Source organism: Cupressus sempervirens, chromosome 2 (assembly GCF_028749045.1).
Source record: "Cupressus sempervirens isolate cs-2001-9-10 chromosome 2, ASM2874904v1, whole genome shotgun sequence".
In the NCBI taxonomy this organism is placed as follows: domain Eukaryota; kingdom Viridiplantae; phylum Streptophyta; class Pinopsida; order Cupressales; family Cupressaceae; genus Cupressus; species Cupressus sempervirens.
The window spans coordinates 722,374,225-722,396,241 of NC_143119.1; the positions used below are offsets into that span (position 1 = coordinate 722,374,225).

At 38.8% G+C, this 22,017-nt stretch overlaps 1 protein-coding gene across 1 annotated transcript in view; it reads left to right on the forward strand.

Moving 5' to 3' along the window:
- The window catches only part of LOC149575415 (myosin-15-like), a 226,018-nt gene that overhangs the window by 178,237 nt on the left and 25,764 nt on the right, over window positions 1-22,017 (forward strand). Inside the window, exons 32-35 of the mRNA XM_089815148.1 lie at window positions 978-1,121; window positions 1,718-1,788; window positions 1,915-2,014; window positions 2,104-2,160. Coding sequence (XP_089671274.1) covers window positions 978-1,121; window positions 1,718-1,788; window positions 1,915-2,014; window positions 2,104-2,160 — 372 coding nt within the window. The remainder of the gene's footprint in view (window positions 1-977; window positions 1,122-1,717; window positions 1,789-1,914; window positions 2,015-2,103; window positions 2,161-22,017) is intronic.

The window sequence follows — 22,017 nt, forward strand, 5'->3', positions numbered from 1 at the left end:
TTTATGACAGTTATGAGACTGAACATGAACAATTGTAAATTTCCTGCCATCCTTACCTCATCTAAATGACTTTTTTAGATAATTATATTAGTTGTTTATGACAACAAAATCTGGAAAAGTTACACATAACCAACATGACTGAAACAGCTAGTGTTATGCTACAGCACACATCTATCATACAGAAACCCGAGTTACATGGATATGTATATAGCAATTTTTCTACATTAACGGATTTGCCTGTTCGGGTTGGGTCCAGTGCCAATTGAGCCCTAGCTTTGCCAAGGGTTCAGCTAGAGCAGAACCCTGGGTGATCTGAGCATACTTACTGTGGATGCCTAAAAACGTCCCCCACAAGTAAAAATAATGTGTAACTTAATATTGGTTGTTTTTTACTTTTTTTAGAACCTTGAATTTTAACTAGTTATAAGAGTCGATTACTCCAAGTTGACCTTGTCATCTACAAATTGGATAAAATTGTAATTTTCTATTTTTACTACTTAAGCTTGCTACGTTTGATAATTGCTATGTCCTATCAAATAACAGCTTTAAATGGGCAAAGAAACGGTCTTCCCTGGTGACTTAGGATTAGAAAAGGGATTTGGCAGTTCTAGAAATGGTGTATGGTGTTCAAAGTTTAATAGTGTCTCATGGTGGTGATTTTCAAATACTAACACAATTAATATATTCATCTTGTTGATCTGGAGATTTATTTATTAGTGAAGTATTTCAAATATTCATTGTTCATATTTTAAGCAATTTATATATAGAAAAATTCTGCATCTCCAAGTACTATTCTCTTTATTTTTTAAGAAACAGGATAGTGATTTCTATCCCCATCTTCTGTGCTAGTACCAATCTACTGGTAGTGATGTTATACAGTAGTTTATGTATGTTTTATTGGTAAAAATAATATTCAATGTTGTGTATGGGTTATAACAGAGTTTGGACAATGTTATTCATTATTAATCATATTTTAGGCTCCAAGGGTATCTCGAGTAAGCATGGTCAAAGGGTCACGCTCACCAAATTTTAGTGGATCTAACCAGCAAGCTCTGGGTTCTCATTGGCATAATATTGTCAAGATCTTGAGCTCTTTGTTGAACACACTCTGCACTAACCATGTAAGCTTGCTTTCCTCTCCTTTTTCAGGTTTTCTATTCTGTTGACATTGCTAAATTATCCAAGTATTTGTTATAATTAGTTTGATTTTCTCGTCCTACTAACTTTCTATTGAAATATCATAATATACTTTTGTTGTTCGCAAAAGTACAATTTCTGTATGATATTTGTCCAGTAATACTAAGAGATAAATATGTAGTACAGAAAGAGGGCATTTGTGGGACTTTATGGTGGATTTACTATAAGAAGAATGTACTTTTCTCTTTTGTTTCGTTCTAACGAATAAGGTACAAGGGGATGTGCTCCAGTGACTGTCTCTATGCTTAGATTACATTTATAAATTTTTAGCTCAGAATCATGATATTTAGGAATTTTGTTTGTTAAAATTCATGCAGGTATGTATCTTTGAAATTAAGCAGAGATTTCTTCCCTCGAGATATGCTTTATGCTTTTATTGTGAAAATCAACTTGCATAAACCTCTTTCTGACTGTTATTTTTTGCATTGTCGTGAATTTGTTGAGGGTAATCGTTATAGGATTCATGCACTCTAAATTTTGAATTTAAGGATTGACATTTTGATCTCTTGGTGCTTCACAGGTACCTGCATTTTTTATTAGGAAACTATTCACACAAGTATTTTCATTCATCAATGTACAACTTTTTAACAGGTTAGGGAATTCGTAAAAATTGTTTGTCCAGTACTTGCAAGCCACCTGTTTCTAATATCTAATATATTTTTGAACCTGGAATAGATTTTGTATAGTTTCTTATATTTTTTGATGTGGTTGAATCAGCATGCTTTTACGGCGTGAATGCTGCTCTTTTAGCAATGGTGAATATGTCAAATTTGGACTTTCTGAGCTGGAACAGTGGATATGTGAAGCAACAGAAAAGGTATGAAGTGTATATGCTCTAACAGTTTTATTTTTTATGCTTTGGTTATCATCTGGATTATTTGTTTTATTATTTTTGTTTATATTCAGTATGCAGGAAAATCATGGGATGAATTAAGGTACATAAGACAAGCTGTTGGATTCTTGGTAAGATGCTGCAGACCAATTTATTTGTTGAAGCAATAAATATTAGTATTTATCATAATACTTTCTTTTGGGATTAATTTTTGTAACAAACATATCGTCTGGCATCAATAATTCATCATTATGTCATGTTAATTTATATATAATTATACGGGACTATTCGATACCTCTACTGACTGTTCTGAGAGGATCTCAAAGCTGTAATGGCTCCAATTTTATACATTCCAGGTGCTGCAAAATACAATGCATGCACCTTGATGGCTGCACAATACTTTGATAAGCAATAGAACAGAAGCACAATCTCCAGGCTTTAATGCCTTTTTTAAACAATGCATGGATGAGGGAAAAACCTTATTCTATTCCTTTAACTATAGTCATGAATGATCTAATGAAATGTTGACAAAGAACATCAGTAGCTTTCCATAGGGATTGTTTATGAGAAATAAACCTTAACAAGAATTGTGAAGAACATATAAGCTAATGAAAATCTGATGGCCAGATTCCTCTTGGCTGTTAGTATTTTTTACTACCAGTTGTTGTAAACTTACAGGTGCTGTTGCACTTTACTTTTTCTCTTTTGAATAACATGGGCCTTCCTCAATTTGTAGCTTTGTAGCATGGATTTTCCTTTTCACATATGGTATAGGAGTAATAGTATTTGAATTTCAGCTGTCATAAATTTTGTAAAATGTGCCGGAAGTTGATTGGTAGATTTGTGACTGCTGGTTTGGTTCGGCAACTGATTTTTTAGCATTTTGTTTATTACTACTTATTTTAATGGTGTACTTATCGATGTAATCTTAAAGAATTTGACAAAGATGCATGCAACACTCAATATTGTGACTTCGAACTTGGTGGAATTGATAAAATGTTTTCTCGTCTTACCAAACTTTATAAGATTTATCAGATGGGAATTGCTTTATTTCAGCAAGTGTAATCAATTTATCTTCTAGCAACCTTTGCATTATACCATAAAGAATCAAACTGTTTTCAAAATAGTCTACATCTCTGTGGTGGTGGTGGTGTTAAGACGTCCAAGTTATCTGTGAAAGATCCCCAACAGGATTTTTAAGGCAAAATCTGATTTTTGTTTGTGTTTTATCTTTTGGCAAGCGATTCAGTACAGAAGTCTAATTTTTTATGGTTTCTGCAATATATGGTTTTTTTGGGTGTGTTTTCTCTGTTTGTGATTTTTTGATATTAGATATGCAGTGTTTGAGAAATGACAAATAAATCGCACCATATGCACTGATTTCTGATGCATAATTTTAATCAAATAAATTCTACTTGGCTGTACCAGGCTGTACAGGTTTGCTAAGTGCGAGAGAAGCACATTTTGAATTGGATTCCTATCTTGGGACCTTGGGTTTACTCTTGAATTCCTATCTTGGAACCTTTGGTTTAGTCTTAAAAAATTTTATTACCTTATGCTACTGAAGGCTCGCGCCCTGCTGGGGAAGGATGTAGCCTCTGCCTAGGACTGCACAATGATTGACTTTAAAAGATGCCTTTGAAACCATCTGCAATCCGTAGTATACATTTAATTCTAACCAGTCTGGTATAATGATAAACTTCACTGAGATTGCTGCCAGACTGATACCTTAACACTCAATGCTGCTGTACGGCTGGGGTAGAAGCACAAAGAAGACCTAAAACAGCTGCCAACTGTGAGATCTGCAAGATTGATCTCTCTAATTGCCCTCCACAATTCTGATTCATGACAGACTTCTTAATTCAGACACTGATGCAACCTCTGAAAGATGATGGAAACTAATTCCTAGAAGGCCGAGGTTTTGTCCAGCTCCCCCTACTCCCAAGAGTTTTCGTTCTTGGAAACCAAAATATTGCTCAAACTCTGCCCAGAGCTCAAACTGCATAAAATGATAAACTATGTTACCAAAGTCTCTTCCCTGGCAACCCCAAATCTGGTCCAGTTCTTGCAAAAGTCTGGTTCTTGTCATATTCTTGCAAAAGTTTACCAAAGACTCTTCCCTGGCAACCCCAAATCTGGTCCAGTTCTTCCAAAATCTGGTCCTTGTCATATTCTTGCAAAAGTCTGCCACAAACCTTCATAGTTTCTCCAAATTCTATCAGATGAACCCGACACGAATTTTGCTGTTTCTATGGTGAATTTGCGACTCTGTCACAGGACCTGAGCCGAATTCAGCCAAAAAATGTTTTTAAATGACTTTTAAAAGTTTTTTTGGTGTATTATATCAATTCAAACCTAAAATGGACCACTACAAAAGGCCGAAAAGGTAAAACATGTCATTTAGACTAAAATATTAATATATATAGTGGTGTCTTTTGCTATGTTGCTTTGCTTAAGCATAGTGGTGTATGAACGAACTTACTGCTGCATATATCTACATATACATATACATGCATGCGCACACATATATTTTGGAAAAAAAAAAACGTTTTTTTGGTACAGTTGAACCCAAAACAAATTCAAACCCACCCCAAAATAGAATTGAACAAATTTTGAACCCGCATCCAAAGCTGAATCAGAACCGGCAACATAGATGATAAAAAATAATATAATGGAATGATTGAAAATGAAGCCCCAATCTCTTTTTAAACCTCTTACTTTTCCCTCCATAAGGTTTGAATCCCTTGTGGGGTTTCTCATAATTATTTTAATACACTTTATTTTACTTCTCCTCTCCTAGAATTTTGAACCCTCTAAGGCATTATTTTATTAAATAAATGATTTCCCCCTTTGATAAAATCTTATATCTCCACTGCTTAGGGAAACGTTTCATGGCTTTTTATTATATTTTACTATAATATAAGTGATTAGATTTGATCACTCTATTATAAATTTAAATAAAACAGGGTAACAAGGGCACTGGGGGATGTCGGGATATCAAGAGGGTTTGTGGGATGGGGAAAAAAGGGCTTCAATTTGGGGTCGGTGGGGGATTTTAGCTGGGGATGGTGTTGTAAAATACTGTACATATAGTACTTGAAATGTAAGTTATGAAATGATTTATAATAACATAAGAACAAAAAAAAACCAAATACTTGAACATAGCAAAATTGTAACATAGTAACATATCCAATAAAGAATACAATAACAAATGGTATGATGAACACTTGAGAATTTCTTGGTGGATTGGACGGAAAAACATTTCACGTCTCAGTGGATTCACAATAGATGTCACAGCTGAGCAGAATTTGGGATATTTCACATCTGTTGAAAAGATTGTAACGGCGCATCTTCTTAATTGATTCCTAAGCTTATTTCAACCTGGTTTTATATGATTTTATGTAATCTGTTGAATGAAGTGAATGCATTTTGTGTGCATATTGTTTTCTCAAATCATGGTGCAAATTTTGGAATGAAAAATTGAGACAAATATTGTAGTGAGATATTACAGTGGTATAAGAGTTGGTTCTCCTAATGCCTGTGAGATTTTGTGATCAACAAAAAAATACATCTTGATTGTCTGATTGAATTTTGGGATGGCTACATTGGACTATGAATAAAGAGCTCAACCCTGTGGGTATTCATTTACTGGCATGGAGCCTGAATCCATTTGGCAAAAAGCTTAAAGTGGCGGAAGATTATTCTTTATTATTGGATTGAGTTTTATTTTTTTCCATGTCATTGTGATATTATATTGCAGACAATATTGGTTGTATCTTTTTTCTATGGGGCAAAACACTGAAATGGTTGGAATACTTTTTGCAAATCTGAGATTTGGTGTAATGGTTCAATGTGGGGCCTGACTCTTATTTGGTTCAATGGGTCAACATTGCAAACCTTTGATTTGTCATAGCTTGAAGTCTTCTTATTGTCGTGAAAAAAGCAATTTTGGCAAAATATAATTTGATAATATTATTTAAAATATAACATAAATTTTTAGGGCTTGATGATTATGTTTGCTTGTAAAGATTAAATCTCGTATTGGTTTGTGAAATAATATTGTTGAATGATTATATTTTTCAGCTGGAGACTATAATGAAGTAATTAATATGCATAGGAATATTTTCCAAAAATATATATTGATTGGAGCCGACTTAGAAATAGATGGGCTGCAGGCAGAATTCTTTAAGTGGGGGGCAGACCTTTTGGCTCCATCCATCAAAGGCATGTTGAACTCGCAGTGCTGCTTTCCGATTGATTGGACTACCAATGTGGTTATTCCTCTTCACAAGAGTGGGGACATCAACAATCCCTCCAACTACCATACTATAATGGTGAAATCCTAGTGTTCCACGGGGACGCGTCCCCTATGCTTTTTGGCTCGTACTTGTCCCGGGGATGAAATGGGGATGCAGGGACGGATTTTTGCTGTCCCCAAAGCTGTCTCCTTTTTGCCAAATTTGGAAATGTCCCCGAAACAACAGAAAAAATTTGGTAGGAAACTTGGGGATGGTCAGTAGTACTGGGGATGGCTTTGCTGTCCCCTAGCCGTCCCCGAAACTTCTAGCCGTCCCTTTTTTTCCAGCTAGTTGGGTAAAGGCAAAACAATAAATTTTACTTTTTGTGCGGGTCCATAGTTGTCTTAAAGACATAATAAAAATGTGCAGACCATATTTGTCCATTAAAACACTAAACACTAACTTTTCTACTCATTTTAAGATATGTACTTGCTAAGAGGGGAAAAAAATAGAGCAACAGCAGTGAGAAAAGATTGCATTTAGTATTTCTATTTACTACTTACCATATTAGTTGCACTTCTCTTTATTCCATTCTGATGTCATGCATAATACTTGGAGACTTTAGGCATTTTGATTTTACTACGTATGTATGTGATATGTTATAATGGAGGTGCTTAATATTTGTCATTTGATAATTTTCCATGTACTCATCTTCAAAAATGTCCATGGTTTATCAATGTTATGATATGCATACTTGAGTTTTTGTTGGTGTAAATAAGTATTTACTTATTACACTTACTTAAGTTTACTTAGGTTAATGCATTATTTAATTATTTTGCATTATTTTATTATTATTTTAGGTGAGACACTTAGGAGTTTGTGAACTCTCATTGAGTTACGCAACTCTAATTATGCACATGGTGTCTACAACACAGGAGTATGCATCATTCACTGAGTTGTCATGTTGACAACACAGTTATCCACACTCCTCATTTAGCACATGTTGTCTACACTACTGATTTGTGTGCTACACCATTGTAGGCTTATCCTCATATCATCGCACTTAATCTTGTGCTCAATGGAGGATAACCCATATTTGGTGGACATGTGCCTGGTTGTATGACATATCATGATGCTGACTTGTATGCATTCTAGAAGCTCTCCTGAGGCCTTTATATTCAGGCACTCCTAGTGTACTCTCAAGCAGTTATTGAATGAATATCATCATTCTGATCATACTCAATCTATTTTGGTCTATTGTGTGCTTGTGTTGAGTTCTTTAGTTCTCGGGTGAATTCTGGCCTAAGCCAAATTTTTACATGGTATCAGAGCTAAGGGAGATTCTCATCACGTAGCCGTTCGAGACCGTTCATGCTTCAACATCTTGACACGAATTTGGAGGATCCACAGAAATTGGGAGCGTCTAGAGCCAGATCTGACCTCACTGTTGCATCTGGAGCATCGATTCGATGAAGATCGACTATAAATTTGCATATATTGGGTGAAAGTTGATTGTGAGGCAAAATTTTTTTTTGCAAATCGAAACTCGGAGGCCCTGATTTGCAATTGGGTATGATCGTTTTATTTGATCTAATTAATTATTTTTCAGATCTACTCTGCAATTTTCTCCGAATTTAGTTTTTTCGGATTTATTTTTATAAATCAAGCAGAGAATTTTTTTTTGCCAAACCAGGTAGTGACACCCCGGCTCGGCTCTGTTATATTTGGTGGTATTATTTTACATATTTCGCAAGGTTCATTCAATTACATATTTCAAGGGCTTTTCTACCAAATCCGATAGACAACCTCCAATGCTAGCGCACTCAATTTTCGGTCACAACACCCGAAAACTGGCGGTTTCAAATACCACCAACTTGCAACATTGTTATTTGCCTATGTCTTGAGGTGGGATTAATTTAAACAACCGCGCATCCTCAATACCCATGAATGTGGGACAAAGTCTGAGAAATCCGACGGCATTGAGAAGTCCGGCCATCATCTCCGGCTACTTCCCAATGGAGTGAGATCACCTGGCATTCGCTGAAGTCAACAGCACGATTCAAATCTTCGGCAGCGGCTCCGGCGTCCTTGCACAGTAATTTTCGACATCGACAGTTGAGAAGCTCCGGCCATCGCGAAGCAGACTCCGGCAACAGCAAATATTCTGGCATCTTGCGGCGAATTTCAGGGACCGCACTGCGAAGACCCAGCGCTTGTCCAATCCAAACACGACAAGTGGTGATTGTTGATTGATTCGTCAGTCATTGTCACTTGCTGACTTTGCGCTATTGTGGAGACACAGCCAGCAATCCGTACACCTACGTGGACTGCCACAACACCGAATTCCGTACGGTACGACACGCCACATTAGCTACTGACGTCATCTCAAGCCTCTTGAGTTGCTGCTGTCATCAGTTCAATAGCCTAAATTTGACGCCCGTTTGGATGTCATTTTAGGGCAAATTACAACTGCTGCAACGGCGATATGACCGTCAAGTTTTACCCCATGATTCGCTGATGCAACCCCTTTCCAGATTCATTTTGGATTTTGCAGTCCGACTTCGAGAAGCCATAACTCGGACATCCAGACTCCAAATCAGGTGCAATTTTTTTTTAAATTGGGTAGAATTTTCTAAATTTTTCAGTGGTGTAGTTATTTTCTGGTTTTGGTGCAAGGATTGGTCAGAAATTGTGTTTTTTAGCGACTGTACCTGCATAATCCTGCATTTTGCAACTTCAAACGCTTCGTACGGGTACATCTGGAGTCGAAAACAGGTTCCGTTTTTTTTGAAAGTGCGTATTTTTTCGTCTACTTTCCAGATCTAGGATCAGATTATAGGGTTGTGTGGACAAAATTGTCACTTTCAGCAATAGGGCCTTTCTTTGCTTTGTAATGCTTTAGAATTGTAGCACATTGTAAAGTTTCAGATTTGTACTCTACTAAGAAGTTGTAACAAGAAAAATTAGAAGTCCACAAAGGCCAAAATTGGCAAGTGGCCCATTGTAATTGCACTATTGATAAAGTGCCCAAAGCATCTATTTTGGGGGGGTTTCTTGATTTAGTGAAAAGGGGGGGTGTTCTTGGTGTTGTGTTCTCTCTTTTCTGTACTTCTCTTTCATTTTCTGCATTATGGGCAACTTTAAGTTTCCTAAATTAACTCCTCATAACTATGCTTTGTGGTCAATCAAAATGTTGTATCACTTAATGCATAATGGAGTTTCACAATATGTAGATGGTACTCTTCCTAAACCAGCAGGCGATAATGTATCAACAAGTGAAATTTCAAATTGGGTAGCAATGGATAGGAAAGCCCTCGGTGATATATGTTTGGGGATAGATGATAAAATCATGTATCAAATCAAGAAATGTACTACATCCTAGGAAGCTTGGGATACCCTCGAAAGCCTTTATGGTAAAGTGTTTGAAGAGGATGTGTTTAAAATTGAAGATGAGCTTGTTTCCTTAGATCCTAAGTTGTACGACTCAATCCAGGATTTCATCATTAAGGTGAATGAATTAAGGACAAAGCTTACTAATTGTGGTAGTTCTATCAAAGATGACAGATTGATCTATCTAATACATAACAAGCTGCCATCGGTATATTCCACATTTGCATCTTCTTTTAACACCTCAAAGACTACCTTAGGGTCTGCCTACAAGAAAGTCACTTTTGATGAATATGCTAAACTGTTGGATGATGAAGAAAATAAGTTGAAATCAATGGGGATTCTCAAATCACCTCAGTCTAAAGCATTGGTGGCCAATGAAGTTTCTCAAAATTCAGCTGGACAATCTTCAAGTAAAGGAAAGGGTCAGAAGAAGTGGAAGAAAGATAAATCTGAGGATGTAGAAAAGACAACACCACAATCCAATCAACAGGCAAGTCTTCAAATTCCAACAAGAAAGGGGACAACAATAAGGAGAAGAAAAAGTGTGCTTATTGCAGGAAATCGGGTCATGAAGAGCATGAGTGTTATCTCAAAAAGATTGATGAGTTGACCAACATCATGAAGAAACATAATGTTCCATTGCCTAATGCTTACAAGGATAAATGATCATCTTCAGATTCAAAGGGCAAAGGGCAAGCATTCATGGAAAATGTAAACTCTTCAAAGGAATGGATATTTGACTCAGGTGCCTCATATCATATGGGTTCTTCAAAGGAGGATTTTTCTTCAATGAATCAGTCCAAGGTATCGTACATCTTCATGGTGAATGATAGCAAAATGGAAGTTGAAGGAAAAGGAAATGTGGAGATGGAAAATGGAGAGTTTCAAGAGGTTTTGTATGTTCCAAACCTAAGTTCAAATCTCCTTTCAATCTACCAAATCACTCACCTCGGAGATGGACATAGAGTTGGGTTCCTTCCAAACTCGGTAAAGGTGCAGAGTCTTAAAGATGATTCCTTGGTTGCAGTGGGGAAAGTGAATGATCACAAGAGGTTGTACACTTTCTCGCATTTTGTACCCAAGTCTCCTTCAAAGGCCTTGTTATCACAATCAAATTTAAACATGCAATTATGGCATGAGCGGTATGGTCATCTTGACTACCGCTACCTTCAGCAACTTTGCGCATACTACATGGTGAAAAGTCTATCCTCAAATCAACTTTTCTAAGGGTGAATGTTCAACAGATTCAGTGGATATGCATCTAGAGGGGAAGTTACAAAGAAGGAAGTCTTCAAGAGCAATAGCTGTTCTACAGATGGTTCACATGGTATTAGCAGGTCCTTTTGCATTCAGCCAGGTTTGCTACATACTCACTTTTGTTGATGACTTTTCAAGGTTCACTTGGGTCTACTTTTTGTATAACAAGAAGTGTTGGACAAGTTTCTAGACTTCAAGACTCATGTAGAATGGACATCCAGAAAGGCCATCAAAGTACTCCGCATGGACAATGGAAGCATGTATGTGAACAGAAGACTTAGGGACTTTTGTAGACATGAGGCAATTGATCTTCAGACTCCACCAACATTCAGTCCACATAAGACATATGTTGCAGCATTGAAGATCCAAACTCTTAAGTCTATGGCAAGTTACATGATTCATGCCAAGTCTCTAGATCCATCATTAGAAGTCGAAGCAATCTCTAGTGCCACTCACATTCTTAATCATTCTCCTCATCCAGCCTTAGATGGCAAAACTCGTTTTGAGGGATGGTGTGGCAGAAAACCCATTGTGACTCACTTCAGAGTCTTCGGTTGTCTTGCATGAGCAGAGAGATCTTCTAGGGGATGCAAGGCACAGTCACCTCGGCCTTGTACCTTCATTGGTTATGAAGACAGTGTGAAGGCATATAGACTTCTAGATCTTGAGACACATCAGATTTTTGTGGAGAAGGATGTACATTTTGAGGAAAGTTCACCCAGCTTGTCCTCTACTCCTCTTCGCACATCATACAGTGTGGAAACTGATAGTGCTTCAACAACTTCAAACACGTGGAGTTCTATCGACAGTTACAGTGAGAGGTCACTTCATTAGTTCAGTCCGCATGCATACATTGCCACAATGATAGGTCCAAAACAGCAGGGTACTTCCAATCTTCCAGATACAGGTTCGGTGATAGATTTGGGAGATAGTATTGATGATCTACCTCTTCTTCTTGATGCAGAATTACCTTCTTCAATTGTCACAAGGGTTCCAGACTCTCTTGTTCATTCTCTACATGATCAATCATCACAGGTTGAAGTGATTGTGGATACTTATGATCAGCAGTTGCAGCAAGGTTCTTCATCAGTTGCAGAGACAGACAGTTCTTTGGGACAGGTTCTTCAGCCAATTGAGTAGGTTTCAGAGACATCACTTATCCATAGAATTCTTTCCATGCACAACGGAAGTGTCTCATGTGTACTCTTGGCATTTTTTCTTCCTAAGGGGAGGAACACCATTCTGCAGTCCTGGATCAGCTTCTTCATCGGAGCAGTCATTGTTCAACACTCTTCTTTGGGGGGGGGGGGGGAGCCTATCCTGTCTCTCTTCCTCTTCTCATAATTCTCTTATGTATATACTAGATGTATGTCGTAATGGGGGGGTCTTGATTACTCCATCCATCCATGCATCCCTATTTATCTCTCTTTTTGGGGGAGGGTTTTTCTCATGAGGTTTTCCCTCTTTCCCCACTTTATGGGAGATTGCACATCATTATGTACATGGGTACCTACCATGGCCTAGTAGCCGGGACCCATATTGCATTTCATCCTAGATTTCGTAAGCTTAAGGGCATTCCCCTAAGTTGCACTTAAGGGGAAGTGTTGGTGTAAATAAGTATTTACTTATTACACTTACTTAAGTTTATTTAGGTTAATGCATTATTTAATTATTTTGCATTATTTTATTATTATTTTAGGTGAGACACTTAGGAGTTTGTGAACTCTCATTGAGTTACGCAACTCTAATTATGCACATGGTGTCTACAACACAGGAGTATGCATCATTCACTGAGTTGTCATATTGACAACACAGTTATCCACACTCCTCATTTAGCACATGTTGTCTACACCACTGATTTGCGTGCTACACCATTGTAGGCTTATCGTCACATCATCGCATTTAATCCTGTGCTCAATGGAGGATAACACATATCTGGTGGACATGTGCCTGGTTGTATGACATATCATGATGCTGACTTCTATGCATTCTAGAAGCTCTCCTGAGGCCTTTATATTAAGGCACTCCTAGTGTACTCTCAAGCAGTTATTGAATGAATATCGTCATTCTGATCATACTCTGTCTATTTTGGTCTACTGTGTGCTTGTGTTGAGTTCTTTAGTTCTTGGGTGAATTCTGGCCTAAGCCAAATTCTTACAGTTTTGTCTCTCCATATAAAAAAATCCCCTATGTTTTTAATTACTGTCCCCTAAGGTCTCGTCCCCTAAATTTTGGCTTTGACTCGTCCCCGTCCCAGAAACTCTGTGGAGCATAGTGAAATCCTCTTTTAAGCAAACTCTATGGGAGTATATTAGAGCATAGAATCACTTGCTTGGCTGAAAAAGAGAAGAAAAAAGTGAAGGGGTAGGCTGGTTTCGAACCAAAACACTCCACCATTGACCACTGTATCACTCTAAGACATCTCATTGAAAGAGTGCGGGAGAAACAGGGGGAGGAGGCTTTTTGCTGTTTTATGGACTTTAAGAAAGCTTTTTGTTAAGGTTGTAGTTTCTGTCAGTTTGATTTTAACATGAGATACCTTATTGATGGTAAATAATCTTATATATATATATATATATATATATATATATAATTATATTATTATATAATAATGTACTACATATATGGTTAATATATTAACATTACATATATGCTTAAGATGAGTTACATATATGGTCATTTATATCACTATTATATTAATAACTACGTGAGACATGTCTCCTTCTCTCATATTTATAAGTCTTCTTTTGCATTTGGAACACAATCAATACGATGGCAATTGTTAGTACATTTGCAGCCATCCTAGAATTCAACATGGTATCAAAGTAGATTCGAATATCTGGGAATATCAAATAAATTAGAGTTTGTTGCGATAATCATTGATGATTGGAAGACCAAGCCATGCAGATGTATGTGCATAGTTGAAACAAGTGATTCTGCAATCATTGGTAGGTGAAGTCGTGAGATGGATAACTTCGTGCATAGTGAGACATCTTCAATTTACTTTATCCAACTTAGCGATTGATAAATTATCTCTTTCTAAAACATCAATTTGAAATTCAAACCTGATAGAGCATTGATGCAAACAACACCATTATATGAAATATTTTTGTTGAGAATGATTAGACGGATAAATGCATCTTCATAAACTGACGACGTCGGGAAATCTAGGGAGTTTCCTTTGTTCTTCCAAATGCGTCCACCATAGGCAATTGTGGAAATAAGAGAATGGCTCTTTGCAAATAGAGCACGAAAAGAACAACATAAGTAATTGACAAAGTGTGTAGACATAAATTACGAATAGATGAGACCCACCCTATGGAGGTTCTTACCTTACATCAGATACAAAAGAAATCAAGCCAGAGATATATACTCCTTAGGAATTCAAAAGGAAATACGACTTTGCCATAGGCAGGGACAGATAATACAAAGTCTGATTATGTCGAAGGTAACAAAGAGATTGCATGCAAAGGTATACAAAATTCATGCAAAGGATGAAGCAAGGAAAATGACGAGGCACACGTGGAGGACATCGATCAGATAGGGAGTTTCTAAGAGGATCCCATACATCCATTGAGAGGAAGACATGGATCTAGGACCGTCAGACCACGCATATAATGAAGAAGATCACAAGATGGAACAAAGCAATACCGTAGGAAGTAGATATTGAGATTGATCAACTACGTCAATATAAGCATTGGGTTCCATCCACTGAGTGGAGGTATGTATACATGATGTTTACCGTACTGGTAAAGAAAATGAACGCATACAGACAATGAACACGAATAGCAGAATTATATTCGCAATAGTAGATGAATGATTATTGATGATTTACAATGATTCCAAACGGGATATAAATACTATCCGCCGAACCTTCCCAGAGGAGTCCGTCGGCCACAAACATTATGTCCATTACAAACTATTTACCCGTTGGCTACAAAATACAAAACACCGACGACAATCATTCCGTCAGCTACAGAAACACCGCCGGAACCATCCAATCGGCTGACACCATCCCCCCCCAAAAAGAAAAGTCGTCTCCGGACGACAATTACAAAATATCTTAACAAATTAACAAACAAAATACATTAACAGAGTGACTACAAAAATCTGCTTCTGTCACATCACTTCCACATTCATCCCATTACATCTGTAGCCTCTGCTAACACAATACTATCTCCTCAAGCTGACCTTGATAGCCACCCGTGCTGCTTTCTCTGTTTTCAATTCCTCGGCACCCTGAGCCAAGTGTCGCTGCACTGCCTCCAACTGGATGATCAGCTCCTTTCGAGCTCTCTATGCATCCACCAAGAAAGCCTCCCGGCCAACACCTACTCCCAGTGCCTCTGGTACATAGACAGTCCATGCCTGCAGCAACTTCAACTCTTCTCAACTGATCAGACTCCCATGACTGATATCCACAACGACTGGGGGTCCAGGGGTCAACGCACACAGAAATGCACGGAACACACCATTTCTGTCATTTTTTGCCGATTCCTCACGAAATTGGTGTGCCTCTCGAAACTCTTGGTGGAAATCTTAATCCTTTGGATGGAAACTGCTGAGTGCACAAATTGAGAACTGCCAACGGCAAAAGAATGATGGCCAACTGCCCGAAAAATGAGAACAGCCTTCCCCCGTATGCCGACGCCAGTTACGTTGTTCAACTGAAGCACAGAGAAAACCCAAGAAAGCGCATCGAAATCTTGTATTCCCGCAGAGAAGTCTGCTGGCCGGAGGAGTTTTCTAAGTTCTATGCTCGCGGTCCTCTTCCTTTTACTGGCGGAGACTTCTGGTGAGACTGTTTTCTTTTAAGCCCGCGGCCTTCCTTTTTATTGGCGAAGACTGCCTGCGGAGGAGATTTTGAGAAGGTTTCGGAGCAAAATGTGTTTAAGCCCGCGGGGCTTTCCTTGGCAGAGAAGATTTACAAGTTTTGTGCCTGCGGACAGGCTGTCCGCGAGGCCATTCCTTTCCACGCCCATGGACAGGCTGCTGCCCGCGGGCCTTTGACTTTTGCCTGCGGACAGGCTGTTCCCCTCGGGGCTGCCCGTAGGGCCCTTTTTTTTTTTTCAATTTTTTCAAAAAAAAAAAAAAACAAAGCACCTTGTTGCCATTCAGCAACAACGAGGGAGTCTCCTTTTGCGACAACGACAGAGTCTTCCTGGCACCATATATTTTGAATTTGGATCCGTTGACTGCCGGAGGTACCTTTTGGCCGTCCAAAGTTGATAATCTGATCGCTCCATTGTTACTGACCTTTCAAATCTGATATGGTCCAACCCATCTGGCCTTAAACTTTTCCACTTTGATTTCATTCTGACCGTTGTACACCTTATGTCTGTTCTGTGCCACCTCCGTCACCCACTGTGCCTGTGGTCGTCGTGTAACTGGATTATTTCTTTGCTGTCGGTGCCCTTCCACTAATTTTATGCTACGGTGTAACCTTTTCTTTCCGCGTGGTCCATTCACCATGTACCGGACAGTGGGATTTTTTGTTTTTCTGTGTTCAGATTGTATGTTCTTCCTCTCAGCTACAGCCATGGCAGCTTTTCCTTCTTCCGCTTCCCTGCATTCCTTCGGACATTCATTTTCTTGTGTTTTTTTATGTTCGTCGACCGTTAACATATTGTAACTCGGAAACAGTTCGTAGTCTTCTATCTGCCAGTGGAACAGGCAATTCACCGAGTCTAGGTCGTCATCGTTCGATCCTCCATCAAGTCTCAATACTCCTTCGTCTGGTTCCATTCTCCTCTTTGCTTCGTCATCACTTTCGCCGTCACTTTCTGAATTTGACGATGCTGCCTCCTCACTGACCATTTGTGTATGCAGGTCAATTGTGAATCTTTTGCCTCCGCGCTCCATTGATAGGGTATTTCGTTTCCAATCATGTTTTACTTTTGCTTGTACCAACCAATCCTGTTCTAGAATAGCATCATATCCTTTTCTTTTTAATGGAATGACCACAAAATCTAATAAAAATTGTTGCGTACCAATTGTTACTGGCTACGCTTTCAAGATTCCCAACGGTTTGATCCTGTGCTGGTTTGCCGTGAGCAACTGAAATGCAGGTGGCCATAATGTCGGCTTTCCCAACTTCTTCCAAGTATCCTCCGGCAAGACATTCACACCGGACCCTCCGTCGACAATTGTGCTTGTCAAAACATTTCCCAAAATTCCCATTTCGACGACCGCCGAGTGCCGTCCGGATGTGAGTGCCAGCAGCATCGGGTCTGTTGTCATCACTTCCCTACTGTCCCTTCCTGTGTCCTCCGGTGCTTTTGAAAACGGTGTATGATTCAAAATGGTCGTCCGTAACTGGGGCATTGTGAGAAGGACGTCACTTATCTTGACCGGTATCTCCGTTTGTAAGATCTGTCGTACAGTGTTTTGTTTTGCAAAGTTCTTTGCCAAGGTGTCGGTGATGTCTTTCAACTGAGATGTCCCTGCCGACGATGCCTTTCCAATTTCCGCCTGCATTTCCCCCAATTTTCTTTTTTCCTCCGCTTGCCTCATTGTAATTGCCAGAACCTCCTCTACATCTGTGCCGATAGTGATCAAGTTTACTCCAGACTTTGGACACTTGGAATCTTCGTGATCGTCGGGTCCGCAACATCTACATAGTAATTTCGGTGTGTTTGCCGTTGTACAATCCCGCACAAAATGACCCCACAAATTACACGCTCGGCATTGAATGATCGGTCGTCCGTTTGCATCATACTGAGTTCGACTTCGGCTCCCATTATTATTGTTATTGTTTGCATTGTTGTTATTTTGCCCTCTGTTATTATTCCTGTACCCTTCGGATGTGGCACCTGCGCTATTCATATTTCCGCTATTGCCCGACGGGGAAGCCTCCTGTGTGAGAAACACCTGCGGAGATCCTCGTCTTCATGTTAAAGGGGCACTCCTTTCTCGAATGGCCCATGATTTGACAAATGTCACAGAATTGGTTCTTTGGACACGATCCTTTAGTATGCTTGTCTGCCTTACACTCCGTGTACCATAGCTCATTGCCTTTTGGGTCCTTCTGCATGTTTTTAAACTCCTTCATCATGCGAACCATATCCTTCTGTAGGGCCCGAACTTTCTTGCTGCTGCCTTCATCGTCGCTACTATCATCTCCGTCAGGCTCATCGTCATCCGAATCAGAGGAGCTAGTTTTCTTCTTCTTTGTCTTCTGCTCACTTTCAAGGTCCAGTGCTCTGTTATACATGTTCACATATGACGACGGTGGCACAATTTTCATTTTCCTCCGCAATTCCGATCGTAGGCCATCCACGAACCATCTTTTCTGCAATCCGTCCGTCGGCTTGCTTTCCATTTTGTTTATTAAGTCTTTTAATCTCCAGGCATAGACACAGACAGTTTCGTGCTTCCCCTGCTTGGTATTGAAAATTTCCGCTACAATTTCATTATCATCCCGCAAGAGTTTAAATTCTGCCAAGAACTCCTTTTAAATGTTATCCCAGGTATTCAGCTTTTGTGGATTCGTATCCGAAAACCAATCAATCGCCACACCCCGTAGGGTTGCCGAAAATTGCTTGACCCATTCGTTGGCATTTGTGATTCCGTTTGCCCGCCAGATCGTCTCACATGTCTTACAATGTCGGATGGGATTGGCTGTACCATCGCTCTCAAACTTCGGCAACTTTTCTTTGGGTCCCGCCATCACAACACTGGAGGTTTGTACTGTCACACTGGAGGTCTGCACTCCCGCACCGGCGGTCTGCACTCCCACATCGAAAGTCTGAACTCCCACACCGGAGGTCTGCACTTCCACACCGGCGGTCTGTACTCCCACACCGGTGGACTGCTCTCCCACATCGGAGGTGTCGACAGCTGCGAACTTTGGTGAAGAAGAAGGATCTTCTAGAGTTGTTTCCCGCAGGAGTCTATCCCTGACGAAGAGGTCACTCCACGTTCGTGCTCCCTCGGCACTGCGAGCCGTGCGAGTTGATGCTCTTCCGTTTGAATTTTCTTCCCTCGGCGAACACAAATTTAAGAACTCCTCCCATGCTTCTTCCACCAATTCCAGCCGCTGCCGAGTCTCCTCCAACAATTCCTCCGCACTCCTGTTTCCGTCGGCAAGCTTCTGGAATCTCCTTTGGCGGTCTGCCTGCTGTGCTAGAATTAAATGTTCTTGTGCAGTACGGATTCCATCTTTTCCCTTCGCCTTATTCCGATCTTTGTTAAGCTGATTTGGCATTAATCTTCATTCTTCCCACCTTCTAGATTCATTAGGCAATGGCGCCAAATGTTTACCGTACTGGTAAAGAAAATGAACGCATACAGACAATGAACACGAACAGCAGAATTATATTCGCAATAGTAGATGAATGATTATTGATGATTTACAATGATCCCAGACGGGATATAAATACTATCCGTTGAACCTTCCCAGAGGAGTCCGTCGGCCACAAACATTATGTCCGCTACAAACTATTTACCCGTCGGCTACAAAATACAAAACACCGACGACAATTATTCAGTCGGCTACAGAAACACCGCCGGAACCATTCAGTCGGTTGACACATGATATAGATATTGAAATTAATGTTTCAATAAATTAACAAATAAATATGTATGCATGATGAAGGAAGTTTCCTTGCTCTAATTAAATAATGAACAAATGTACAAGTCATATATATATATATGTCAACAATGAAATTAATAATTAAATATAATAGTTTTTGGTCCAAGTGAAAACATGGTGGATGGAATTCATTGCGAATGTCATAATATGATCCAAGATCTTCTTGGTAGAGGGCATTTATTTCAAATGTCATAATATGATATTTAAAGTTTTTTTGTTGGAAGACATTCATTTTGAATGTAATAATATGATCCAAGATTTGCTTGGTGGAAGGCATTCATTGTGAATTTCATAATACAATCAAATTTATTCTCGGTAGAGAACATTCATTATGAATGTTAAATTAGATAGTTTGTAAATGATATATGTCAGCATGCAATAAAGGATGAAATATTTAGTTAGATTTACTGTAATAAAATAGTGCATAAAATATACAAGGGTCGGTTAAGGTAAAGTGAAGTGTATATGTGTATTATTTATGCTTCTTTTTTATATTATTTAACTTCCTTAAATTATGATTATATGAATTATATATATGTAAATATATGTAAGGAGATAATAAAAAATTATAGGGAAAGTAATAAAAATCATGAGATGGGTATTTTTATAATATTTTTAATATTGTTACTATTATTATTTTTATGGTCAATCTATTGATTCGAGATTCTATATGTATTATAAGAGATATGCACCTTGATCTTTTCCTCGAAGAATGTTATTACAGGAAGAGGGAGATTGAGATTTAGAGGGAGTATGACACTTCTTCGAAGGCATTGTGGGAGCTTAGAAGATTAATATTCATAAGGAGTCTAGAAGTACATGTGTGTGATTGCATGGTTTTGATGGGCCTACTCTTGAGTGCATCATGGGGAAGTATTGACTTATCACTAGAAAATTAGAAGATTGATATCAGACTTAGAATGAGTGTGACAATAATCTTTGGGGGAAGAGAGCCTTTAAGGGAGTAACCACTAGACTTGACTTCCCAAGATCATTGTTCAGAGGGAGAATTTTTTTCTTCGAGGTGCAATCCTTTGTGAATGAATCTTCTATACGAGGAGAAGTTCTAAGTGAAACTTCTTGTAATGCATTCTTCTCTATGGGAGAAAATTAAGGTGAAAACCTTTGTACCATCCTTTGACTAGGTTATGGTGGTTACTATTTCAAATATGATATGTAATGAAATGTGACGATCTTTCGTTGACATATATAAATAGAAGGTAACCATTATAAGATGACGATCTTATAAATGGTAAACCTGTTATCATGACAAACTTCATTAAGTTGTTGTCCTAGAGTGCTAGAAATTATGATAACGAACAAACAAACGGTAACCATTTTATGGTGGCAATATTATAAATGGTAGACATGTTATCATGGTTATTTGGGTCGGATTTTGTTGGACACCATGATAACCAACTTGTTATGGTTCTTTGGGCTGGATTTGCTGGACACCACAGTTACTACTATAGTGTAATGACCCTTACTATAAAAGCCACTGAAACCCTCAAACTGGACTTAGGAATTTTGTCAAACAGTTGGCATGTAACCGAATAAGGCTGCAATATTACTAATTGTTGTACAACGAAACCTCAATATATGATGCCAATAATGTATGAACAACAATTCCAGATTATAACACTACCAATCTAAGAGATAGATGACAATATGAAACTCAAATATGAAGTCCAATGCAATTCTGATTTTTATGACAGCAAATAGAACTGATTACAATGAGAGACTGTCACAACTATGCACTTCTAATACATCAAGCTCTTGACAATGCAATGTTATGATATGAACAATAACCCAGTTCAGATTTGGAATGCAAATGACGAAACTTTTACAGCACCTGGAATAGCTCCAATTTTGCCGGACATGAATGCTGAATTAATGCCACACGAAGACCTCACAATCTGCCCCAAACCGACTCACAAAATTGCTGTTGCTGCCCAACTGACAGGGCCGTACAGGTACGGCCTGGTACGGCTGCTAGATAAAAATATTGCAGCGTTTTTTGTCACTCCAAAAGCAATAAATCTGGGCGCCTAAGATTGCTGAATAACCCCCTAAAATATGAAATTCATCCGTCAAGCCAATTAGGAGTTATGAGCAAAAACGTGGGTCCAAACCCTAGACTGGCAGTCTGAAAATAATGCACAACTGTGTTTACAAACCCTGTTAATCAATCCACAAATGCTAGGGCACAACTGAAACCCTTATTCCAACCAAAGTAAACCCTTATAACTGAATCTCAATGAAGTCCAAATGAGATGGCTGAATTACCAACTCCTCAAATGCAACAATTCAGGTGATATTTCACACCCTCAAAGTCGCCAATCCAAGGGAGTGATTCGTTCCCAAAGATCAAATAATTTGCAGACCCAAGAGACTACAAATTTGCTCCACAATGGAAGAAGTAGAAGAAATCTCAAATCCAAGCATGTCCAAAATGAGAGGCCCAGCCCTCTATTTATTCACTTTTCTAGGAAGTTGCTAGAACTTCTAGA